This window comes from Oenanthe melanoleuca, chromosome 1 (assembly GCF_029582105.1).
Source record: "Oenanthe melanoleuca isolate GR-GAL-2019-014 chromosome 1, OMel1.0, whole genome shotgun sequence".
NCBI classification, from domain to species: domain Eukaryota; kingdom Metazoa; phylum Chordata; class Aves; order Passeriformes; family Muscicapidae; genus Oenanthe; species Oenanthe melanoleuca.
Window position 1 is genome coordinate 54,932,505 of NC_079333.1, and position 27,955 is coordinate 54,960,459.

At 37.1% G+C, this 27,955-nt stretch overlaps 1 protein-coding gene across 1 annotated transcript in view; it reads right to left on the reverse strand.

The window, feature by feature from the left end:
- Nucleotides 1–27,955, reverse strand: part of DGKH (diacylglycerol kinase eta) — a 159,628-nt gene that overhangs the window by 62,970 nt on the left and 68,703 nt on the right. The window contains exons 3-4 of the mRNA XM_056495967.1: nucleotides 14,946–15,056; nucleotides 12,622–12,702 (exon numbers count right to left, since the gene is read on the reverse strand). Of these exons, the coding sequence (XP_056351942.1) occupies nucleotides 12,622–12,702; nucleotides 14,946–15,056 (192 nt within the window). The remainder of the gene's footprint in view (nucleotides 1–12,621; nucleotides 12,703–14,945; nucleotides 15,057–27,955) is intronic.

Sequence of the window (27,955 nt, forward strand, 5' to 3'; positions counted from 1 at the left end):
CTACTTCATTTTTTAGTATCTACTACTATTATAATTATACTTTGATTCAACATGGTGTTATGAGCTTTAATGAACTCAGTACAGCTTTTCTTGTTTATCCTAAATTGAGACTGACTTCCTAAACCTTCTTATTTGCATTCATACAGATGGCATGCTTTCTTCTGAATGCTTACACAATGCTATGATTAGCTAAGTGGGATGTTTGAAGCTCATTCACTAAAGACAACTGAACCTTAAACAGACATAATCAAAATTAAATGGATGTAATTGACCTCAAAACAATTTTCCTGCCGTGTAAATTTGAATGTAACTAATAATCTTATCTCATTGCATAGTCTCATCTCATATTCAGAGTCCTGTATATTCTCTTCTTCTGACCCAAGTCAGCATCTTTTTTTCAATTATATATTATCTTTTTGGTCTTTGCTGCTCCAAATACTACTATTTGTATATCATTCTGAATATGCTGAACTCTCGAAAGAAAGAAAGAAAAAAAGAAAGAAAGAGAGAGAAGCCCCATAATACAATGCAAAGGAAGTGTTACAGGAACCACTGGAAGAGCACTGAGGTAACATAAGAATAAGATAACTCTTAAGTCTTGAAGGAAATTCGGTGCCAACAGTTCCCATGCTGACAAAGCAGGAGACAAATCACAAAAGATGAAGACAGTCAAAATGTCTTAAATAAGATTACATTCCTTTGAAAATTTTCACCATTGTCAAGTAGCCAAGAAGTCATTGCTGATTTTGGAAAAGAAATTTACCAAGAGCAGATATTGCTGTATATTGGAAAGTAATAAAATAGAAGTAGTTGGAATAAAAAACACTTTAAAAGCAGTAGGCACTGGGAAAGAATGAGCATATACAGTCTTAAAAGTTGAAGACAACCAACACAACCCTAAAAAATCCCAGGAAATATAGAATGTCTGAATGGGAAGTAAAACTGCCTATTACTGCAATATTATTCCTGCTCTGTTCAGAAAAGTAGGGGGATTTTTTTGAGTGGGAAATGAGGGAGAGGACAAGAGAACACTGTTCACTCTGCTACCACATAGGTCTTGCCTTAAATGGGGATTTTCACATAAATACTACAATAATAACTTCTAAAAATATACACATATATATATATGTACATATACATCTTGAAATTACTTGGATAACATTTCTACAGTCAAGTTTGGGGCCTCTATTGCAACTTTTCTTTCAGACAACACTTATTAGGAAAAAGCTTAACAACTTGAAAGGAAATAAAATTGTCATCAAATTCCGAATAAATTTGAAAGTCCTTTCTTCTTTCAGTGGGAATAACCTAACCAGTAACAGCCTTCAGCCTAGTGAGTTTAGACTTACAATCTATAAAAGAAAATCACAGAGAGTTCGATTAAAGCCTTTTGCCTATTTTTTAATCCAATTTTTTTCTATCAGAAATATATAAGAAAATACAGTTCCCAAAGCTTGATGGCTCCATTTCTGGGTTCTTTTACTAATTCAAAATGCAGACACAGTGTTTGCTAATCAAGAGAACAGTGCTCTATACCTAAGTAGCAACAAAGCTGATATTGTAAAGCACTTTGCTTCCTGCAACATGATATTTGCACTCAGGCACCTTCTGCCACTCACAACTATTATCAGGCATTACACTAATAGCACTTTGTATGGCTGATCTTGAATTAAATTACTAATGTAGAAATACCACTTAGAATCCGAAAGGGACGGGGAAATGGTTTTCCTGTTCTCTGGACAGATACTTTTAAAATATCTTTCTGGAAATAATGAAGAGAGGATGATACAGAGAGAGCACCCCAGCTCTCTTCCTGGGGAGCATATTCAATGCCTGGGGCAGGAGTGTAACATTAAATGCTTCCTAACTTCTCTGTGATTATGGATGTTGGCGAGTCAGTACAGGCAAATACTTGGATAACATGCTCTGCCTCCCTTGCTTTTCCTCTGCCCCTCCTGTCCTTGTGCAGGTGGGCCTGCATGAGTGGCAGGTGAATGCACCTCCATCAACAGTGGAAACAGACTGCTGGGGTCATTGATGCTCCCACACCTCTCAGATAAGCAAAAATCACAGTGCTAACAGTTGGACATCTTTCTAGAGTATTCATAATTTCTTGGTTTCTGTATACTAAATAAATTATGACACTGTCAAAGGTGTACTTAGTTGGTGCTTTATGGTGAATTGTCACTGTTATTTTTCACAATGAGTCAAGCCAGGCAAAAGTATAAATTACAAAGACAGGGGAGGAGTTAAAAGCAAGGTGGGTAATAAATGGTTATTATATTTGCCTGAGTACAATACAGAATTTATAATCAGAACAATTAGCTCTGTCTTCTCCACTAAAATGTTGCTTACTTCTTTTCCCTGGCCTTCTCCTATTTCACTGTTTCCAAGCTCACAAATTGATGTAATGTGTGGGTTTGGCTCCCACAGTAAAAACTCTTATGAGGAAAAAGAAAAGGGTTAGTCCCACACAGCATCTCCTGCACCAGTACAACACCAGAACAAGTGAGCAGGACTTCATTCTGCAGTAGAATCCAGTTGGGTAATTTAGGTGGCTTCTCTTACACCACATTGAGCAAAAATGAAGGAGCATCTCCGAGGGTACAATCAGGCACATGGACAAGAAAGCAGTTGGGAATAGTCAGCATGGATTCACTCACCGAGGGGAAGTCATGTTTGATCCACCTGTGATGAAATAACTGGCCTGATAGAAGAGGAGATAAATGTGGATATTATTCACCTTGCCTTCAGTAAGGCTTTCAGCACTATCCCTTAAGATCCTCCTAGAGAAGCTGATGAAGTATAGGCTGGATGAGCAGCCTGTGAGTGTGTTGAAAACTGGTTGCATGGCCAGGCCCAAAGGGTGGTGATCAGCAGCACAGAGCATGGCTGGAGGCCAGTAATTAGCAGTGTACCTCATGGGACAATACTGTGTCCAGGCCTGTTCAACATCTTCATTCGTGATCCAGATGATGTGGTAGAATATATGCTCTGCAGGTTTACTGATGACAGAAAATTGAGAAGGAGTGGCTGGTACACCCAAGGGTCTTCAACAGGCTAGAGAAATGAGCTGGCAGTAACTCACTGAGTCCAACAAGAAGTTCTAAGTCCTGCACTTGGCACAGAATCAGGCATCAGTGTACCCTGGGGACCACCCTGTTGCCAGGAAAGCAACTTGGAAGAAAAAGATCTGGGGTACTGTTGCATAACAAATGGAGCATATGCCAGCTACATGTCCTTGCAGAAAAATAGGCCAGTGGTATCCTAAGCTGCAGGTCCAGGGAGTGAACCCTTCTACTCAGCCCTGGAGAGGCCTCACCTGTAGTGCTGTGACCAGTTCTGGGCTGCTCAGTACTAGAGATACATGGACACACTGCAGACATTCCAGTGAAGGGACTGAAGCATGTGGTGTGTGAGTAGGGCCTGAGGGACCTACAACTCTTTAGCCTGGAGAAGGTTCAGAGGCATCTTATATATGTAATTCCTTGAAAGGAAGATGCAAAGAGGACAGAGCAAGGCTCTTTCCAGTGGTGTCCAGTGATAAGTTAGGAGGTAATGGGCACAGACTGAAACATGAGAGGCTCTCTGTGAGTATCAGGAAACAAAGTTTTACAGTGAAGGTGACTGGCACTGGTTTGCTCAAGGCACCTGTGAAGTCTCCACCCTAAAAAGCCAGCTAGACATGGTCTGGGCAGCCTACACCAGGTGTCCTCACTTCAGCAAAGGGGGCAGACCAGATGACCTTCAGAGGCCAGCTCCAACCCCCAAATCACTCCATGATTCTGTGAAAACAGAATCCAGTTTAATTAAGTCATCCAGTTACATGCCCAGCCTTGAACTGCAAAAGTATCCAGCAAAGATGGCTTTGTCAGAAATCCAGTTCCCCAAATCGACCTCATGTCTTCAATGTCAACCAACTGCTAACAGAAAAACATTATTCCTGCAGAAGTAGAACTTTGATAAAGAGGCAGTTACAAGTAGCAGGGTAGGAAAGTTCCATGGATTTGGACCCAAAGAAGTCAAAATTTCTTTTAAATCAGCATTTAAATACAGAAAAACCAATACACCATTCTTGTAAATGTAAACTGGGAACTGCCATATATAGCTCAAGGCCTGAATGTTTCTTTAAAGATACATAAAGATTTATTAAACATATTAACTTTGCACTGCTGTACCCTTAGCTCTGGTTTCACCAGTTCACTACACATCTATCAGATGGGATGGCTTCTCTGCTTTAAGGAAAACATGTAGTTATATATTAGTTATATATTTAATGGCACTAATTGCACATTTGTACAAAATAAACCAGCAAAGGACTAATTTTTTTCTGTCTGTAATAACAGATTCCTGCTTAAACATCATTCAGCTGCCTGAAGCCAGGGATCCTTGTTCTCTAGAAACAGGAAATTTTTTCAAAGTTTACACCAGTGACTTTATTTATAAAATTATTTGGTAAACAGGAACTGCAGTGAGGGATACTTTCTGAGGTTTATCCAGATATTTTAACCACTTCTAAAGCAAGAATAGAGAGAAATGTCAGAGAATAGTTTAAGTGTAAAAGTGCAGGAAGAATGAAATCTGGCAATCCTCAGTGCTTATTTTCCACACATCCCAAATGCTTCACCAGTGAAAATGGGAAATTTTCTGCAAGTTATTTTTGAAAAATTTCTGCCAAGCATGAAATGTGTGGAAAACAAGCTCCAGGCAAATGGAAAAAATCAAAATGTACAATATAGACCAGAATGGTCACATTTTTAAGTATCCCCTTTTTTCCTCTCTAAAAAGCGTTCAGCTTCCTTCTAACAGATCAATCTCAAGCATCTTATCTATGGATTTTTAGCATTACAGCTGAAATGCTTTATTGCTTTTTTGCAATGAAACTTATAGCTTCAACATCTCCAGATGCTCTTGGGAAAGAGAGAGATAAGGAGCTTAAAAACTTGGAAGTCCCACCCAAAGAGCTCTCAGCTTCAATACATTTTTTTGTCACTGTCAGAGGATGGGAGAGGAGGGGGAGGGGAAATGAGCAAGTGCTAAATGGAAGAAAAAACCCTAAATGCATCACAAGTGCACACTAATTGCTTTTGTCTAAATTTTCTTTTCCTAAGCATATTAATTTGCTATTTCAGTTTTTGTCTTACTTCTAAACTGCCTGAACATAGGAAAAAAAAATCCCAATCCTGAGTAGAAAATTGAACAAAATGGAATCCAAAGCACTTCTCCTCTCTTTCTGTGGTTTGGGTGTTGCTCAGGCTGGGAGCATCAAAAAAACCTTCATCACTTAGAGGCTAATCACCATCTGTATGAAACAGCAGAGAGTTCACAATCAGGGAAAAATTAAATCCATTCCAAGAATTAGCTACCTGTGCAAAGCTGAGTCATCCTAGTGAAGCCAGCAGAGGAACAGAGCCATTTCCAGCCATGTTCTACCTCTTGGAGACAAGAAGAAGCCCCAGCACCTTTACAGATGTCACTGCAGGATCTGTCAGGCTGCAGTCTGGATATGCATTACCCCATCTTTAAACAGTGCCATGCACTGACCCTTCTGGTAATCCCAAGGGCAAAATTTAAAATATCATGCCTCTGAGACTGGGACTCAGCACACCAGAGGACAGTACTTAAAGTACACATCTGCAAATGTGTCTGAACTCCCAGCATCATCAGTATATACTGTTCGAAACTGTAAGTCAACACACAACTGGAACGTACAGGAAATTTCAAAACATACCTAAAGAAAAGAGATGATTGCAGATCTAAAGGATAAAAAACAGAAACATGTTTCCAAACACAAACCCATTCCTTTCATGTCCCTGTGGTTTATTAAAGGGAGAAGTCAAGCAAGAGTATCTCCCTTCAAGGGAACATCAACACAGGCTATATATAGACATTTACTCAAAATAGATTTTTACGAAAAAAAAAAAATTGTGGATAGCTGTGCTACAGAGTATTCTCACAGAGCAAACCAGAAAGATGAATCAATCCAGTCTACAAACAAGGCAATATTTAGCAATAGCTGAAATCAAGGGAATTCGCCTCAAGTTTGGAACTTTAAGGGTAGTTGCTGATCCTGTGATCACAGGAGTAGCAAGATGATTTCACCAAACTAAAGAAGTAAGAAAGTCAGTAAAGAAAAGCAGCAGAAAGACCAGAGAAGGTCTGTGTAACCTTCAGGTAAGCAGCCCCTTGAAAAAAAGCAAACCAGACTGAGGTAGAAGAGCATCTGAAAGAGGCTTGAGGCTTATCAAGTGGCCTATCAGTGGCCTGATGTCCATTGAGATGGAACTGCAGTAAATTGGATTTCATAGACATTCAGGACAGCAGCAGAGAAATACCTCCACTAGAATCCATAAGATGTCTGCACTTCAACAAAGCTCAAGAGCCTGAACTTTGGGCAAATCAAGAGTCAGTAATAAAATTGAACTGATGCTAGCTTATTTAAATGGACAAAAAAAAAAAAAAAAAAAAAAAAAAAAAAAAAAAAAAAAAAGAAGCTTTAGGAAAATTATTCCCAGCTTTAGGAATATATCTCTTTGTCTCTAATATTTTAAATGACAGAATAGAGTGCCCAAACCCAAAGATGAAAGGTTTTAAACTCCTTGGGAAAAGGCTCTTCTTATTTCTTCCCGACGTGGCTTGGGGGAGGTTAAGCAGTTCTCACATTCCCTGAAGTTTTTGTAGTCCTGAAGAAAAGTCTCAAAAACAACTGAAAAAATCTCAGTGGCAAGAAAGAAGCAAAATGTGTCCAGGTTCAGAGAAATTAACACTATCTCTGAAATATACTGAAAATTCTGGAAATTAATTCTGTCTCCCAAGCCTAGAGTGAATATTAAAAGTTAGTTCTTTAAATACAATTTGAAGCTACTCTCCATGACTAAAACAGATCTGACTGATATCAGAAGCAACAGGACTGAAATAAAGTGCTAAAAGCAATATGTCTTTCAGGACTGGTTGTAATATTAAACTTGAATTCCCAACAAATCACAATAATCGTGCTTCCAGTACAACTGGGCCATCTCTCATTGAAAACAGCAGCTGTACAAGAGGATTCAAAGATGAAAGGAATTACTTTATCCTTTAAGCCAGTTCCACATAAGCCATATGCCAATAAACTTTACATCCCCAACCAAGACATAGGATATGCTACATTCAGAAAAATGGACAGGAAATAAGGTAATCAGAGGTCTGTAAAAAAACAATAAAAACTAGAAGACAATATAAATTTTAACCCCATTTGAAGTTGCTCCAAAAGAATATTTGTTTTCACTAATCTACAGAAAACTCCTAATCTTTTAAAAATAATACATTCAAGGAAAATCAGTATATATAATTTTTTTTTTCAAAATTGATCCAAATTTATATAATACCAAGAAAACCATAAACAGCTGCATAAGAAATTTTTTTGTTGTTGTTTTAAAACATATTATGCCACATTCCCTACTTTTCAGTCTAAGTGAACTGGTATATCTGACCACAAAAAGGTAATCACAGAGAAAAAAAACAACTTTTCTTTTTGGTAACAAAATTACATTCAGGGAATAACTTTAAAACATTTAAATACCATTCCTGTTTTGTCTGAGTATTTTTAATATAATATGAAAAAATACATTAGAAATTAACCCATAGAGGGTTTAATGAATTAAGGGATTAATTAAGTACTTCTGTTCAGAAAAGTTAAAACATCAGGCTGATCCACAATAATGTTTAATTCAGTCATTGACTTGAAAAGACCAATTATTTTATTCACCATCATGCAATGTGATGAAAAACTAAAAGATGTAAAAAAGTAAGAAGGAATAAGCAGAATTTTTAATACGAAAAAAGATTAATAGATAATAAGCAGCTTATTATTCTCCAAGAAAATTTTGTGGTATGATTCTTAAACTGGAAGAGAAGTGTAAAGTAGCAATACAGAAAGATTTGCAGACAGCACAAAATCTTGATTACTTAGTTACTCTCTTGATCTCCAAGGTACTTCGAAGTGAGCCAAGCAATGTATTAAGTAAAGAGTACGGTGCTTGAAAAATTTCAGCCTTAGTAAAAACAAAGAAATACACACCACAGAAGTACAGATTAAATATTTATATATTACAGACAGCTCCAAATTAACAGAAGAAGGATCTTAGTATCAATATAGGGGACATAAAAACGCACACTATGCCACTGCAGGAAACAGACAAAACTTGGGATCTTATAAGGATTGTAAATGAGCATTAATTTATAAAATAATCCCAAATGTCTGCAACTTGGGCTTCCTTGAGTGTCAAGTATATAACTTCACTTACAAGATGATGCTGCAGAATAACAATCAGGAGAACAGCAAGAACAGGTAAGAGCATAGAAGAACATTGGCAAAGATTATTTACCTTGGAAAACAGTCAAATCAAATGGATGTAAAAAAAAAAATAAAATAAAAAACTGAGATATTTTGTAAGTTTCTACTGCCTTTGCATCATAACACTAGGTGAGAAAACTTTATTAAAGCCCAACACTTTAAAAGTTCTCCAAGGAAGTATTTTTTTCACAGAATAAATTATCAGGACTCTATGGTCTATATGGTCTAAAGCATTGCTAAAACAAATAAGTCAGCAAAAATGTACTATGTTAGACATTTCTGCAAGCATATCCAGAATCCTAGTAATCAGTGTTATTAGCTGGAACATAAAGTCTCCTTTCCAGCCAGTTCCTAATTGCTAAAAATCATAGTAGGCTTTCCAGGATAGCAGATCTGCCTACTGCAGCTTCTTCCCCCTAAAGATGACAACTTCCAGAAGGTGCACATTCGACAAAAAGCACTTGATTCAGCACCTGATTCAGAAAGCAAGGGCCTTCATTTTAGATGCTCTGGATGACAAAGCTGCTATTGTAGCTAAGGGAGAATCAGTTAATAAATCATTAGAGTTTAAACTGAACTGAGCAATTACAGAAATCTACTTTTAAGACCTATTAATTCTCTTTTAGATACTTAAATTTAGGGGCCCATAAACCCATCATCAAGTCCCACCCATAAGTTAGGAGAAGCTGAATCCCCATCCTAAGTATCATACAGTATATTAACTCTCATATTCCTGGAGGGGACTTTCCAGAATGACAGAGAAATTATTTCCTCTGTTACTCTTAGATGCAATTAGATAAAGCCAGATATACAAAGCAGTGCCTCAAAACCAGTATTTTACCATAATATTATTATTTTCCATCACATTTATCATCAAAAACCCATAACTGAATTAAAAGCTTCAAACAAAAGTTTGGAAGGATCAAAATACAGGTGTTGCCACATGAAGCCTGTGTATTTAACATGAGACTCTAGCACAGATTTATAGTAACCCAGAGCATTTTATATCACCATGTGGCTCAATGAGGGGCAGTGTACTTAACATCTACAGACTTTTTCCTCAGCAATGTGCATCAGTTCTTCAGCATCAAAAGCAAGGCAGAGGTAGAAACTTAAGCCCAAAGTTCACCTACGATAATTTCCTTTTAAATCTCAATCTGTAATCACCTTTGTTGCGTTGAGGAACTTCATTATCTGAATATGCCTGTTCAAGAATCCCTTTAGTATTTAAAAATCCCATTCCTTACACCTGTTGGAACAAAAGCACAGCACCACTGCTCTACCAGCCCACGCTTGCACACCAGAGAGAACTCTTCAGCCTCATTTGTTCTCGAGTCTTGTTTTGAGAATAATAAAGGGTTTTCTAAATTCACTCGAGGTATCAACAAGCCAACTTCCATCCCTGCAATCCAAAATGCACAAGGAATTACAGCTCTCAGCAGAACTGATCACTACCCCATCTGCTTCTGTGCAATAAAGGTGGGAGACTAATTCATCCCAGAAGCTTCCCCAAAGAGGTAACATGCTGAGCAGCTCCATTTCTCTGGCTGTCCTGAGACAATTTAAACCACCCTCCGAGGCAGAAGCAAAGTTCTGGGGAAAAACATCTGCAGAGTACCCAGTATCATTATGAGGACTCAGCACTCACCCACGCCACTGAACTGAGCATGGGCTGGGCAAAGTCCCCCCTGAGTTCCTCATGTGGCTGATGGAGAGTGTGATGCAAATCCCTCATAGGCTGAATTGGCTGCTTGAACCTCTCTTCTCTCTTCCCATAGGCTTGGGACACTGGTACCTGACAAGGCACTAGGAAGAATCCAGCCTTGAGTGTCTTATGTAAATGTTCTGAAGTCAAGGGACACCTTTCCTTCTAGGTTACCTATTAACCTCTAGGTAAGGATGCTCAGAACTACAAAACACATATAAATTCTTAAAAGGCAAGGTCGGGCACTAGAAACTAATTGCTAGAAGTGAGTTGATCATTCACTGAAAGGTAATATTATCAGCAATAAGGAAAAAAATTAAACAAATGAGCTGGTTTATCAGTTCTGCATTTTAATTAGCAGATATTGTGTACTTCACCTTTCCCTTTAACCTCAACTTGTTTGCAGAAAGATAGCAAAAGTAATTCCAGTGAACAAACAGTGATATTTAGTTACATAAAATATTCTGCAAGCTTGTGCATTACAAATAAACCCAACCTTAAATCTGTGTATTATGACTAATTTTAGGGCTTGAGTTTTATCCAAAAAAAGAGCATGGAAAAACTTGACACATACACCTCTGCCTTCAAACAGACAAACTAGAAAGGGAAAAAGCAGGCAAAACAGTAAATTCTACAAGCTGGGAGTGGGAAACTGAGGGGAGAGGGTGAGATTAAGTGAAATGACAAAATTATTATTTAAAAAAAATATTTTTTAATATAAAATTTTAAAGGTGTGTTTTCCTGGAAAAGTTGTCATTTGGTGTATATTCCATCTACGTCACTTTGTGTTAAAAATATTATCTACTGGGACAAAGAAACAAGGGTACATTAACTAGGGAAGGCTAAAGTTAAGGATTTAATTTTTGCTTTTTTTGAACACAGATCACTTAGAACATAAACAAAAATACCCATAATTTTAAGAAAGGCTGAATTATCTTTTTAAGATGGAAGAAAATAAAAAGGCAAAAAGAAAAGTTTATTTTTATTTACAAGGAGTATTGCTGGAGAGCTAACCACCCACTCCACCCCCAGCCCCCGAGTCCAACCCAGTGCAGGCGAGGTCAGCGATGTCTCACTTCACAGAGCTGTGCTGCTGGGAGACTGGGTTAGGCAAACACAAAGAAAGAAGCCAAAAGATTAAGCAAGATGACAACTATTACCATATTTCACAGTCAAATCAGATGTCTCTTCAATCCAGGAGAGCTTTACATCCAAATAATTTTTCAAAATGAATTTGAGGACTCCTTAGAGAAAACACAGTTTGCCCTAAAGTACCCAGGACATGAAAATAAACAGTGTCTCTGAAGCTGTTAAAGCTGTAGCCAGGGATTTCTTTTTTTGCTACTGTCTTCCACACAAGTCTTGATACTAGAGACAAAACATCCTTTTGCTACAGAATGAGATGCTGAATGGGCCTAAAGGATTCTAAAGGATACCAAGACACCAAGTATTGAACAAGAGGAAAAAAAATAAAAAGCCCAACATCCCAATTTTCTGAAGAAGCAGAACTTCTAGGCAACAGAAAGAACCAAAAAGACAGGCTAGTATCTCACACAGACATCACCTCATCTGAAACCTTCCATCAAAGTAGTCTTTTTAATTGCATTCTTAGCCAGTAAAGCAGCTTAGATTGACAACACACTGGGCTGTCAAGACCAACCCGAGCATGTCTTTGAAGTGCTCTGACTGCCTCAGCAGCTGCCTGGGAGGTACCACAGCAAGCAAAAACTATGAACCTGCCATGACTGCTTTGAAGAAGATAAACCAAGACTAGTAATAGGAACTAATATGGATCACCTGGGGAATTAAAAACATCAGGAAAATGAAAAATCAACCTTTTAATAGAGAATAAAGGGACATGCAGCTAAGGGAAATGATGCCATTACAGTCAGTGGGACATCTCCAGATGACCTTCAAAAGGACACCTTCACCAATGGCATTTCACGTAACTAGCTTATGCTTAAGATCTTCTTTTTCCAGAGGTTAAGAATCAGCAGAGGAACTGTGTCAGATATTATCACTTAGTTCCAAAAGATAAAGGATCATCTGTGTAAAAAATACCTGAGAACTTACAGAAATGGGGATTTATAAACAGCTCTATGTTTCTTACAGCAGTATCAGAACCAAGGTGCAACTGTAGGGACAGCTTTTCCACGTCACTTGGAAACATATATGGGTATGATTGGCAGTGAAAAAAATAAAATACATTTAAATATGGGAAGAAACCAAAAATGTTAAGATAATTATTACAAGAGTACAATTACATTTGATTTAATTCAGCATGTCACCTCAAAGAGAAACTACAGCACAAACCCATAAAAAGAACTAAGTACTAATATTGAATCTTGTATTTTTAAGGCCTTCTATCATCACCTTTTGAAACAACTGTCATCTGACATTTCTGCTCACTGAAATAAAATGTTCTATAGTTGACATGGTATTGTTCTCATACATTAAATCATTTCCAAAAAAAAGCCTTTTTATTTCCAAACAGAGAAAATAAGCAATTGAGAGGATTCTTGATTTTCTTAGTAACAGCTTATCCACAGCCCTCAAAAACAGTGTTAAAATTGTTCCATACCGTGAAGCTGTTGTTGACATTTTTTGTGCTTGATTCAGCTACACTGGCATCTGACAGGTCAACTTCATCAAATATTAGAGACTGTGAAGGGAAAAGAACATAGAAGCATTAAATTAAGTCTGAGTCCACTTTCAGATATGCTTACAAAATGTGCCTTAATCCCATAGCATCTATTCCAATTAGAAAACAAAAAAAGAAACTAAAAGTACTGAAAAAAAAATAGAACACACTAATGATGTGATAAAATTTCATAGCTAGCCCCTAAATACAGTCCTACTTGTTATCTAAGTGATAGATGACATACAAAAAGGGCTCAATAATTTTATTGCTTTAAAATCTCTTTTAAAAAAAGAGGATTTTCTTACATAGATGAAGCTTTAGAGTGTCTACTGTATAGCATAAATGTGTGTCAGAGGAAAGAGATTCACACACAGTAAAATGTAAATTAATTATTTAGTTTTAGGATGGAACTCCAAAGTCATGTAGGAAGCTATGATATAGTATCCATATGAGAAGATGTACCTCAAAGAGCTGAAGAGATCCCCTCCACTTCTTTGTCTGATGTTCCAACAAGAGAAATATATGTCTACTCTAAACACTTCAGCCTCTGGCAAAGGATCATTAGATTCTGTTATGCTCATGAGGTGTTTTGCAGCACAGAAGACAACACAGTCCAACAAAAATGCCTATTTTTTTAGCTCTACCATGTTTTTATCTTCCATGCCACAGGGAGGAGAATTGATATTGGTGGAGTTTCAGCATGTCTGGATTAAGTATTAAAATATTAGCACAACTGCCTACTCATAACACCTTCTTTTCTCATCTTTAACATAGAATCACAGAGTGGTTTTAATTGGAAGGGACCTTAAAGATCATCTACCTGCAAACCCCCTGCCATGCTCAAAACCCCATTGAACCTAGCTTTGAACATTTCCAGGGATGGTGCATCCATAGCTTCTCTGAGCAGCTGTGCCAGCATCTCATCACCCTCACAGTAAAGAGTATCTTCCTACCTAATATCCAAATCTCTCCTCTTTCAGTTTAAAGTCATTCCCCCTTGTCCTATGACCATATACCCTTGTAAAAAGCCCCTCTCCAGCTCCCTTGTAGCCCTTCTAGGTATTAGAAGGCTGCTATAAGGTCCCAGGACTCTCAGTCTGTCATCATAAGAGGTGTTCCAGCCCTCTGCTCATCTTTGTGTCCCTCCTCTGGAACATCCTACAACAGTTTCATGGCTCCCAACATAGCAAGGGCACAAACCTGTTGGAGTGAGACCAACTGAGACCCAAAATATCCCATATGCCTCATCTAACAGGGTAGGCTCACATTTTAAAAAGTCTCAGCATCATACTGTGATTTGAGGTTGCCCTTCTCAGAGTTCCTATCTGCCATGCTTATCCTTTATATAAAGTGCTCCTGGTGGTACCAAGTGCAGAAAGGTTTGACAGCAGAGATACTGCAGTGCTGGGCTCCCTGGAGCAATGGTGCTTTCCTTGATTCATTATAGCCACACAACTGTGCACCATGCAGCTGCAGTCCTATAGTCCCACAGGGAGTGATCTCTGTGTCTTTACTAAGAGTTTTGTTGAGAAAGCAAGGCTACAGAAGATGAGAGACCTGAAGCACCTCACCTACAGCTCCCCTGAGATGCTGCAACCCCACAGGGTAAAGGAGAGTTACACCCACAGCTATGAAACTGAACAATCCAAGTCAGCCAAAATGCTCTTGGCCCCAGCCTTGGGAGGGAGGAAGGAAATGCTTTTCAAAGAGAAGATAAGTATTCCCCTCTGCCCACCCCCAAATCTCCCACCAAAAAAATTCAACAGATGGGAAACAGCTTTTTCCTTTATATATAAGTTTTGGCAGAAAATCAGCCTATCTTGATTTCACATAACTATTTCTATGGGCATCAGAGCAGAAGAGTGTTAATAAAATGCAGCCTTAGTGATAACTTCTAAGCATTATCCAGTTTTTACTTTTTTTGACTGTCTGAGAACCACAAAAAAAACCCTAACTCCTTAAAATTACTTCATTATTTGTCTGAATAGCCAAAAAACATTAAAGCAACTGTGATAAACTTCATTTTTAAACAATCAAGAGAAATTACCAATCTTTCATAAAGTTTAACACATTACATCCTATATACAGCAATTTTTACATAAAACATTTATTATTATTATTATTATAAAAGTTATTTGTGAAAAAATAATTAAATCATTATTATTATTATTATTGTTAAACTTATTAAATGTATTAAACTTATAAATCTAAAGAAAACTGAAGTCACAAGTAAATGGCATTAGACACTAATGGCACAGAATTACCTTTGAATCCTTAGCATAGTAAAGGGTACGACCTCTAAGTTTGAAATAACGCTTTTTCCACCTCTGAAAAGAGCTGGTTTGCTTCAGTAGTAATCCTTCTTTTATACTCGTCTGAAAAATATTAAAATACAGAAACAAAGGTAAATAAAAACATGTAGACACAGCTGCACATATAGATCAAAGTTATGCTTTTTTAAATTTATGTTACACCTCACATAACTGTGAATTTAAACTTTATTTATTCACATCAAATAGAGGCTAATTCTTTGACTACCAGATTTTGCATTGTTATTTTTGTAACAATGACAAAACAGTGACAAAATGCTAATTTTACATGCAAACTGAAAAGATAGTTAAGAGGCATATAATTATTCTGAAGGCACACACAAAATAATTCAATTGTCTGGATAACTGCAAAGCCACAAATATTAAAGTGAGCAACAACTGATGGTGGCACAGCTTGGAAAAAAAATACTAAAACATCAACAGAAGGCAATTTCCAGTTCCAAAATTGATTATGTTGAGTAGAAAAATAATTTCCACACAGATACTAATTCAACAGAGTACTTAATCGTGTCTGATTCAAGCACATTATTATTTTCAAAAAAGTGGGAATTATCCAGTTTGATGCAAGTCATGCAAAACTTTGAGTGTGTTGCTGAACTGAAGCCTTCAGCATGAAATCAGCTAACCATTAGAGATAAGTATTATGTGGTAAGTGTGAGAACAGTAACAGATAAGGATATTTTTACCATCCAAATATTTTTAGGCAAAAAATTACTTGCTGATCCCAACCTTTCCATTGCATACTGAATCCTGTCTATATAGAGCCCATTTTTTGAAATGAGTAAGAGATAAATTAGTATATTTTAAAGGTGTATGCTGTTTGCACCAATGTGTGTGGGATTCATCCAATTACAGAAATTCTCCACTTAATCAGACAAAACAACATGAACACAGCATACTAACATACAGTGTTGAAGCACACAAGAAGTATGAGAAAAAGCGAGTATGTTTGGATATTATACAGCAAAATTAATATTTTCAGAGTATTTCCAATTTGTAATGCAATAATGTGGTAAGAATCTTATTATACAATTTCTAGACAATGTGGGACAGACATCATTTGAAGTCATTCTAGAGCTTCTGGAAACTTAACTTGACCTGAAGTTCATAAGCATCTTCTATTATTGGATGTGAAATTCCCCTGAAGTTTAATGCAAGTAATAAAAACACAGAAAAAGCACTTTACTGTTCCTACCATTTCCTTGAAATAAGAAACATTGCTGTTATGTACAGAGATCCTACCCTTCATTTAGATAGTCCTAATGTCACAAACCAAAAATGCAGTCCAACGATCACAAAGCAAGTGAATTAATGCTCTCAAAAAAGCAACCCTCTCTGATCAGACATTTGTAACTGAAAATTTAGATCTGTCACAGTTTGCTTCACATGCCAACAGCCTGGACCAGTGGATTTAGTCTCAGCCCTCCTGCTCTAGCTAAGGGGTAGCAATTCCCAGTGGAAAGGGTCTGCTCACCACACACCATTTTAAGACACTTTGCAATTTTCTGATCAGATGCCAAGATAAGCTATTTTTCCATGACATAAATAGATTTAATCCATCAGCAAATACAAGCACTTCTTCAAAACTGTTTGTTGTAGTCATGCAGCACCTGTGCTTCATATGACACTCTGAGATTTTGGAAGCTCATCACAAGGACAGGAGGAGATGACTTGTGTGTTTATCAAGAGTCAGATGTTAAGAATAGAGAAATTAACTTTCAAGGAAATGGTACTCCACATTCACTGACTTACTGGGAAAATTTCCAAAATGGAAGAAAATCCACACTCCCTAAAGTGCACTAGGTATACTAGGAGACACAGAACATATATTATGCTTAATACTTTTGGGAATTTTAAACTCTGTTAAAAAAAAAACAAACATAAAGCTCCTTAAACCTTCATGTATTACTCATTAAAGAATTAGTTAACTCTTTCTTGCCATTTTCATGCCTACTAAACCACTGTCTCCTATTTCTACTCACTCTTTAAACACCAATATCCCTGATATTAAACAAATACCTTCAAAATTAAATCTATTTTGCAAGTCAGCCATTTGAAATTAGCTTCCTAAAGCTGGCAGTAAAACCTCGCAGGCTCTACAGAATTTATTTTTGCATCAAAATTTTCAAAAAATCTGGTAAGCATTTACCCAAGAAGTGGAAGCACTTAATGAAGTACACACATGAAATTTACATTTTTCCACAAATAACTATATTGGGCTGAGGTTTGACATCTTAAATAGAAAAATCCATGTCTGCAGGCATCAAAACTGAGCACAAAGCTATAGCCCAATGCTCTTAATTAACTTTATTTAGACTCTAAAATGTTTAAAATTCCATTTGCCAATTGAGTCACTAAGTAATCTGCTAATAATGCTTTCCTGAGTCTATACCAAGTTAGAGCATTTCCAGTAATTTGAGAATGGAAGGGACCTCCCAGGTTGTTGAATTTGGGTCCTCATTATTGCCTACACACAAGTAATTTTAAGTTTTTCAAAAGCAATGATCAGGCTATAACTACATCTTAAAAAAGTAGGTTTTTTCCTCTCCCCATGACAATTAAGACAGTGCTCCGAGATCTCACTGTTCGCAGAAGCCTTTTCATAATTAATCTCAGCTGGACATTAAATCTAAAGTATAAGCAATAATCATTCCAATTATATTAACTCCTTTCCTAATGTAATTTAAGAGAAACAAGAAGTACAAATCCCACAATCCCACACTACTTCTCACTTTTACAGAACTACCTGTCATCAGCTTGCCAAAACCTCTAAACTTCCCCATCCTGCATCTCATGTCATCTAGTAATACAATGTCCCTCCAGAAGTGTGGGGGACTACAATTAGAATAGAAATAGAAATAGAAATAGAAATAGAAATAGAAATAGAAATAGAAATAGAATAGAATAGAATAGAATAGAATAGAATAGAATAGAATAGAATAGAATAGAATAGAACCCCTAATAATCTTTGCTATTTTAGCCATTAGTAAAGAAAATAACTGACAATATTAAAATCACAATACCACAATGTTCCATTGTGGTATATTTTCCAGAAGAAATCCAATTATGAAAATCACAGCCTTTTTTCATAAAATTAAGGAGTACATATGTGTTCAATTATCCAAGAAGGTCAAATGCAACTCTGCATCTCTAAAATTGCAATGACCAAAAAAAAAACAAGGATTTGTGGTTTTTTTGGGTCACTAAAAATGAGAAACATCCTCTTTTGTATCAGCAGATTTTAAAATGTCCAGTATATAACACCTGAAAAATCAAACTAAGAGTTTTTATTTCAAAGGAAACGAACTACATTGCCTTACTTCTGATTCACTCACTTTGTAAAGCCCGACATTTCTGCAAAGGTAATTTTTTACTTTCACTGCTGCCAGAAAGCCAAAAAGAAAGGAAAAAATATTCTGAATTTAGAAAGTAATAATTGTGTACCCATTATTGGCAACTACAAATCAAAACACTAAATTATTAAAGATAAAAGTCAACCCTCTACTTGTTTTCATGTTAATAAGTGGACATGCTGCTCAAGATGTGTCAGGAGAGAGAATAAAAGAACATGAGGAAATTTCTGAAAGTGAGGAGGATGAAAATGAGAACAGGAAAGGCCATGAAAGAGGGCAGTTAAATGCAAACAGGAAATTAAGAGTGTGAAGAAAAAATTTAAGATAACCTTGCAACAGATGCTCATGCTGAGATAAATGTTCATAAAACTTTGAAAGATGAAACACAGCTAGCAGGTTGGCAGGATCATTTTCAACAGAAATACAAAAAGAGTACTCAAGGATAAGAAGGTCACAGGAAAGCAGCTCATCAAATCCTCAGGATCTGTCTTTAGCAATGAGGATGATGAGATGGTATCTCACACAGCATGCTCTCCACAACATCAGAACAGCTGCATGGACAAGGAGGGCATGTATGGGAAGTATTAGACCAACCAAATCACTAAGTTATGTGGGCCAGGTGGCATTGACCTGGGAGCTTGAAGGTCCCAAAAGGACCACTGAGACTAATATCCACATGGACAGTAGAGTCCACGAAGAAGAATATTGCTGAGCCCATACATATCCAACTGCAAAACGTCAACAGAGCTGTTGTAAAAAAAGAATACTGTCCTGCTACCTTCCACGTGTTCAGGAAGTCAAAGAAAGCAAGTAGATAAATTAAGACCCCCATAGACCTGGGTTTTCAGAAGGTCTTTGACAAGGCTTCCCACCAAAGGATACTTAACAAATGTTATCAGTACTAAATAAGGAAAAGGGGCAAGTTGTGAACTGAAAGTTTTTTCATGGAAAAATCTAAATCTCATTAACATTCTCACAACAACTTTGAGTAAAGAAGAGATCTGTGAGTCACAGCTCAACCACAGCCAGAAATGCCATACAATTTTGCCTATCACTAAGAAATGCAAAAAAAACCCAAGACAGAATATAATTTTGCTTCTCTATAACACTACTGTCTCACACAGTTCTGCTCTCTCTAACTCAAGAAATGGGGTTAAGAGAAGGTACAGAGAAGGGCAACACAAATTATTCACAGAACAGTAGCTACCTCATAACCAGAGAGACTGAAGAGCAGAAGATAAAAGGGGTGATATGAACAATGTTTAAAAAACAATGTTTAAAAAGCTCACCACAGAACTATAGCTCTCCAAAGCTCACAACATTATAACAATGAGGAATGTGACAAAACTATATTGAGATCAGCTTAACAAAGGTAAAAAGTAGCACATCTTTATATAGCAGGTAGTGATTTTATGAAGCTTGCTGTCACAAGAGGTTGTAAAGGCAGACAGCATCAGCAAGCACAAAAAGAAAAAACAGGCAAATTCAAGAAGAGTGTAGGAACGTGGTTCCTTTAATTTGCCATGAGGAAGTACCATGGGAATGGACAGCCACTAGACTCAAATGCTGATCATGAACAGCCTTATCTATTCCACTGAAAGTGGATCATTGTGCAACCAAGCAAAAAATTTCACAGGTTAAATTTCTCCTGCTATGTAGACAGCATCTCTTTTGCTTTCAAGACTGATGTTTGTACTTGCAAGTGGGCCTAGACCCTCATTTACCAAAACAATTATTTTTTTTAGTATTCTTGACAAACCAGTTAATTAAAGGAAAGAAAATGAAGAGAGAGAGAGAGAGAGATATTTTATGATTATACTCTGTCATATTCTCTCCTGAAATACTTCCTATTCCTGTGACTTTGCCAAGTTGAGTACTGAAATAAAACCAACCCTCTTCTTTTCAGCATTGGAACATTTTCACCATCTGCACAGGTATGGCTTTAGGCAGACAGTGTCCTTGTTACTTTACAAGGTAAAAGCTCACAGCTCATATTAACTCAGAACCCTGAGTTAAATATTCTATGTGTTCAGTGGATTGAAAATTATTTTTATTATTAAAAATGTGACAATCAAACACTTGATTTATATTAAAATTATGACTTGGAAACTCCAAGCCTGTGATTTTCTTGACAATCTCGTATAGCAGCTTCCATTACTGTCATTTAGGCTGACAGACTTTTCATTAGTTATGTCAAAACAAAAATAGATTTTATCTACCAAGAATAAAAACTTCAGCAGCAGTTTACTGCAAGGTTACATTTTTATTGAAGATTCCTGTTCACAGTGAAGGGAGCCTAACATTCCAAAATTAAAACCAAATAAAGAATCTATAAATTTATACAGCTAAAAAGCATCAAAATAAATTTGAAAATCACTATGTTGACTAAGGAATGTTGTTTTAATATCAAGAAAAATCTAAATAAAACAAGTACCACCAAGAAGTGGTACCTCAGTGGAGCAAGTGGAGCTGTATCATGGGGTGCCTAAAGCACGACACTTGCCTCAACTGAGATGCCCCAGGCTGTTGCTAAGACATCCTCCAGGTTACATCAGTGACAGAAACCACAAAATGCAGCAAGTTGCCCTGCTTGGTCTGTCACTATTGATCACAGTTATTCCTGTCCTAGTAAAGACAAAAAACTGTGAGAAAACAGCTTTCCAAAATCTCAGCATGAAAGTCAGCCACAGACCCCACCAAAACACTAACTTGTGATTAAACACCCATTTCTGTGTAATAATAAACGCTGTGTTTCTTCAAAGTTATTCTTGTACTCCATATTTTGGGGTTATTTATGTGGATGGACTCTAGCCTAAGTGAAAGTGTAATATAAATAAATGCAATTATACAGCTATGCAGTGCCCTTCTTCCTCAACCTCGTTTTCCGTTCATGATCCCTTCCAGCCTGTGCTAAGAAAATAGATTTTTGCACTATTACTGTTAAAATAAATAATGATTTTTTTTAAAGTTTTCAGCTTCCTCTGATTGGAACATAAAGTAATGCAGCAAGACATGAAGTAAATACGAAATTACAGAGAAATTGCTATAATAAAAATATCTTAGTAGCAATGTGAAATGTAATTAGCAAACTCTAAAAATAGAGGTTGTAGCACATAACAAATATGAGTAAGATATTGCCATATTAGGATAAAACATTACACTTGGAATTAAAAAAAAAAAAAAAAAAAAGAAAGAAACAAATACCCTATTTTAGATATAAAGTTGATAGTAGATTGGGGATGGAGAAGAAACTTTATCTGCAGTCCAAGTATTTAAACTCCTAATTTCTACTATGTACAGCATGTTGCTCTCACTCTGTTCTCATTAATCAGCACATGAAACAGCTGCAACCCACTGAAAAAGGATAAAACACTTCATAGGACTGTGACTCGGTGCCAAAGATTTAAGAGTTTTGGTGCCGTAACACAACTCAGCTAACTTTGAGCAGTATTTCACAGCTGCCATTTGGAACTTCAGTGGTTGCTCCTTTTAAATTACACTTGCTCTGAGCAGAGATTTAAACCAACTAAGTCTAACTGGTTTTGAGACAGAAGAATGTAGATGGTACATATTTCAGGAATAAAAAATATAAAAACTAAAACTCATAATAGAGTCAAAGCATTCAGTTGGAAAGTTTTTTTCCCTTATCAGAATAATCTAGCCTCTCTCTCAACTGCAGTGCCCAACACACTTGCCAATCAGTAAAGTATATACAGTGTAGGTCCAAAAGAAACCATTTTGCCAGCTCACAGAGCAAGATACAGAAAAAAATCCCAATACACTTCCACAGAAAAGAGCAAACTTCCTCTAGCTCTGTCCAGTGATAATATGCAAATAACAGTTGATCAATTGCTTGAGGAAGTTACAAAAGCATCACATAATTTAAAAACACCACTACAAACTTTTTAATGATCCCTTCTTGAAAGTTAAGCTTGAAAGTTAACCTTCTGTGTTTTAATTCTTGCAGGTTTCATTTCTGTTATTAGGGTAATCTTTAAATTCCAGTTATGCTGTCAGACTTCCTAGGTAGGAGCTACACTCAGTAGAGAGGAGCCTACACAGAGCTTGTGGCTCTTCAGGGAAAGCTGGGGAGCAACTCATTTCGTTCTTGCAAGCTTTTTCCATACCTCTATCTGATTTTTGCTGATCAAGTTAGGAAAGATAAAAAGCTTTTAGCAACAGAAATCCCACAAGGACAAGAAGAGCTGTAGAATAGAATAGACCTGCCCAGTTGGAAGGGACCTAGAGGCTTTATTTTGTCCAAAACACACACATTGTAAAGACACAGGAAATTTCAGTATCACACAAATGTGGTTTTAAGAAGTAAGTTCTTAGCATCTTTATCACTTCTTTAAAGAGAAGGGGAAAAAAACCAAACAACAGTACCATCCAATCTGTTCACTCCTTAACCTTTGCTAAAATACCAATTGTTATACAGTGGTTGGTCACTGCATTTGGTATCTTGCTCAATATTCAAGTCCACAGAGACATGGCACCAGTTTCACAGACACTGTAGGTCTGTGTTCTACAAAATCCTGCTATGTCTAGAATAAGAAAAGTTAATATTTATTAACTGAATAGCCAAGCACTCCTGAATTTTTATTGTGTTTCTGATGCCCACAGATACAGAGACTGTATACTTTAATTCAGTGGCTACACTCCATTGGAAGTCTATACTGCCCCTAACTTTGGCTTATTCTATGGCAGATAAAATCCTGCATATATAAGAATAATTTTGAGTTACATTTTCCAGTATTCTCCCTGTCACAGTTTTAACACTCTACTTCTAGCATAGCTAAGTCAACAAAACCTTTAATTCCACAATAACTCAAACGTAAGGCTCTCTCACTTACCTGTATATTTGGAGATAAATACTAATATACTTCCCATTATCAAAAAATTCATCCTTAAGTAAGAAAGCTGGAAATCTAATTTGAGTGATGACAGTAAAATTATACTGGTGAAATATGTCACATGGAAAAGACTGATAATGTCCAGAAACAAGCATTTAAAAGAGCAAATTTATTGCAGATAGTGAAAAATCTTTTTCATTATCATCAAAAATACTTAGAGGAAGCAGAAATACAGGATAGCTACTCCAGAGACTGGAAATCTATTCAGTTTGACCATAGATTTTACATGTGACCTGAGGCAAATCAGTTACTGTGTGTTCTATGAGCTCCACACTGAAAAAAATACCGACTTTATTCTTTTCCACATGAGTCTTGTTGTGATTTTTTACCATTTTATTAAGCATCTCACTAGAGGTGGCATTTCATTTTAACAAAAAATTTTCATATTTTTTTTAAAGATATGGACTTCACAAGTAATAAAAGCAAAACTATAAAGTCATTAACAATTCCTATTCTTACAGATGAGAATTATAGGAAAAATGTTGAAAAACACAGACTTGTAAACAAAGCTGCAGGACAAAAAAACTGCATTTCAAGACACGATGTAGCACAAAACTTTTTAAATACTTGTACTCTATAACTAATTCTGGTACTGTAGGTTCAGGTTCAATATATTTACAATTAAGGAGCATAGCTGTTGCAGAATCACAGAGCAGTTGAGGTTGGAAAGGATCTTTGGAGATCCATATAGTCCAGCCCACCTCACAAAGCAGGTGTAATCTGGAGCAGTTCACCCAAGGATATGTATGTATCTCTACACATATATCTGAGTATCTCCAAGGACAGAGATTCCACACTTTCCCAGGCAAATGTTCAACGTGCTTGAGTATTCAATCACCCTCAGAAGAGGGAGAGTTAAAAAAAAAAGTCAAAAATAGGTTTTTTTCTTGTGTTTAAATGTTGTGGTTTACGTATTTCAATCTATGTCCGTTGTCTCTTGTCCTGTCTTTGGGTACCACTGAATCTGACTGTTTTCCTTACATTCTTCCGATGTTTGTATACATTCATATGATCCCTTTCAGCCTTCTCTTCTTCAGGATAAGCAGTCACACATCTCTCAGCCTCTTGTCATATCAAAAATGCTCCATCCTCTTAAACATCATTGTGGCCTGCCAATGGACTCTCTCTTGCACATCCATGTCTGACTTGTACTGAGCAGTCCAGAACTGGGCACAGCACTTGGAGTGTGTCTTCACCAGGGATGAGTAGAAGACCACCTCCCTTGACCTGCTGGCAATTCTCCCAAACACAGCCCAGAATCCTGTTGGCCTTCATTGTCCCATGACCTTCCTCTGCCACACTGCTTTCCAATCAGTCAGCCCTCAGCCTGACTGAGGGCTGTCCACTGCCACAGTGGGATAGGATTCTTCCTTCTCAAATGTAAGACATTGCCTTTGTTGAACTTCATGAGATTTCTGTTGGCCCATTCCTGCAGCCTGTCCCTCTCTGAATGGAAGCACAGCTATCTGGCACATCAGACATTTCTCCTCACTTTGTATTGTCCATACACTCTGCAGATATACTCTGCATTATCATCCAGGCCTTAATGGAGATGCTACACAGCACTGACCCCAGTAACAGCCCCAGGGGTAAACCAGTAGTGACTGACCTCTACCTGGACTTTGTGCCACTAATCACCACATGTTTTGCTCCATCACCTCCAAGGAGTAGAGAGGAGGCAGCTGGTCTGTACTTCCTCAGATCCTTCTTCCTTTTCTTGAATATCAGTGACATTTGTTTTTTCCAGTCCTCAGGACCCTCCCCTAGTGACTACAACCTTGGAAAGGTAATAGAGAATGGCCTTGCAATGCCACCAAGCAGCTCCCTCAGCACTGAGATGTGTAGCCTAGAAGGACCAGTGGACTTGTGCTCATGCAGTTTAAGTGTTCCGAAACTTTCCAACTGGTCATAGGCACCTGGGATTGCAATGGGCTGGTATGAACAGTAAAGACCAGAATAAAGAAGGCATTGAGTATCTTGGCTTCTTTCATGTCTTCTATCACCTGGTCCCATGCCTCATTCATTAACAGCCATGAGTTTGCCCCACTCTTCCTCCTTCCACTGATGTGCCTGTAGAAGATATTCTCGTTGGCCTTCACATCCCTTGCTATATTCTACTGCAGGTGGGCTTTGGCATTCCTAGTCCCACCCCTGCATGACTGTTTCTCTAACTGCCTTCTGGATCACTTGTCATTGCTTCTAATTTTTGTATGCTTCCTTTTTATGTACATAATTTCATAAGTGTCCTGTTCACCCATGCAGTTCAGTGCTTTCAAGACTGTTGGACTATGATAAACTCATTCCCTCTGTCTTTAATTTCTGTTCTGTATGTGAAAGCCCTTGCAGCAAAACTGCACCTTTTTTTCTAAGACTGTTTTTCCTAGAACTCCTTACAAATATTACTGAGGAACCTACATCTTGCACAATTTTTTCTGAATGCAGATTTTCTTCTATGAAAATCTAGGAGCTCTAGACAATTTCTGGAGGCCAAATTGGGAAAAGAAATTCCAGTCCCAATTACTGTATTCTAATTCTTTAGGAGTTATTAAATTTAGTAGGTAAGTATTTTATAGCTTGGTATATTCTGGAGAAAATTGAAGTTTGTGATGTAGTACTAAGTGCCAAACAGATCTGAAGTTTACTTCCAGGCCACTAACAGCCTTCTGTAACCAGACACCTTATGCTGATACATTCACTTGTTTATGCAGCTACTAATAAACATTACACATGTACCTACTGAACCATTATGAATTTGGGAAACAGCTTATTACCTATGCTGATGAGTTTCAGTACTTAAAGGGAGCTTATGAAAGAGGGACTTATTACAAGGGCACGTAATTTCAGGAATGGCACACAAGGGGGAATGGCTTGAAACTGAAACAGGGTAGATTTAGATTAGATACAAGGAATAAATTATTTAACAGGTTGTCCAAGGAATTTGTAGATTCCCCACCCGTGGCATTGTTCAAGACCAGGTTGGATGAGGCTTTGACCAACATGGTCCAGTGAAAGGTGTCCCTGCCCATGGCAGGGGTTTGGAACCAGAAGATCTTTAAGGTGCCTTTGAACACACACATTCTATGATTCCATGCAACAGGAATTGGAGAGCACAGAAGTGACACAGCTGGACACAGCATCTCAGAAGTCTGCATTTATTGCTTCTGTAAAGATAATCTTCACATGTTCAGTTTCCAATCACAGAATCCCTAGATAGAATAATGAAGGCTATGAACTCTGAGTTTTCACATGATCTGTCATTACAAAAATACACTATCCCTCTTTTCCTAATATTTGAGTGAAGCCTTCATCCATCTTTATCAGCTACCCTTGAACTATTCCCAGAAGACATTTTCCTAAGATGTTTGTAAAGCCCTCATTACAGAGATTCTTTACCACTAAACTTTTCTTGTTGCACTTTAAACTCAAAGTGCTTTGGTAGGACAATGCAGATGTAAAACATCAATAAATTAACTCAAAGGCTGTTACTAACTCACAGTACTTTTTAATGACAAAGTACTCAATAGGACAATTGTTATGGTCCTTTACTTGGTAGACTCCAACTTTCTTTTGTTAAAATCACCCTAACTTTTGAGCAGGAGAAAATAATATGAACACACAGCTATTATGTGAGTAATAACATCCTGCTTTTTGATGAAAGTAATTCATAATCAACCAATCAATGCCCAAACCAAATTTATATCTAAAAGTACTTTTAAAGAGAACAAAGATGGAAAGTTGCTTTCCATGGAGGATGTATTTTATGGAAGTCTTCTATCCAATTATGTACTGAGATTAAACTTAAAATACATCCTTATCTTTAGAGGTCAACATGATTATGCTCTGAAACTTCTCAATGAAATTTCTCACATCATTTTCAACAGCATTTATGAGTGAGCAGCTCTACTCTCCTCTGGAACGTGGATCAAGTGTCCTATTTATTTTATTGGCCTTTCACATAAATGTGAAAAGCATGGAAAATATCTTTAAAAATAGATACGGTTAATCAGATTTCCTCTAAGATTTCCTGATCACGTTTCTTTGTATCTACTCTATTCTCCCTAAAATACTTTTATCCTCATAATTGCTTGTGTTTAATACAGATACAATAAACTTCTGAGATTCATCCCATTTCTAAGCATCAAGTACTTAAGGAATATCTGGAGCTGCTGTCTTTTCCCTGTGACAAGAGCTGGAGGACTTTGCAAGATACACCCTAGAAAATCTTGCTGTGATAATCATGGAAGGGAGGGTGCAGCCACTGTGGAGTGTTTCAGGTCAAGCAGCCAACAACAGCTAAGTCTGAGCTGAGATGTTGCAATGACTGATGCACAGCATGCATGCCTTGGGACCAGTAATTTGGAGCAGAAAGGCAGGGCAAGTTCTCCTGAGTACTAAACCCACCAAAACTTCTGAGCTAGAGCATCCCATTATCTTTGCACTGGAGGTTGAGGTACATTAGAACTTTCCCCACAGGAAGAGAAAGCCATAAAAAAACAGCTAAAAATAATTAAAAATATATTAATCAGATCTAAGCTGTATGAGAAAAATTTTAAAACTACAGGATGATCTTCACTCTTCTTTAAATTAGGCTCCAAAGACTAGGCTACGTAATTGTGGTCTTATGCCCTCTTAATTAAAAAAATAATAATTCTATCTACTTTTTATAACACTTTTCTTG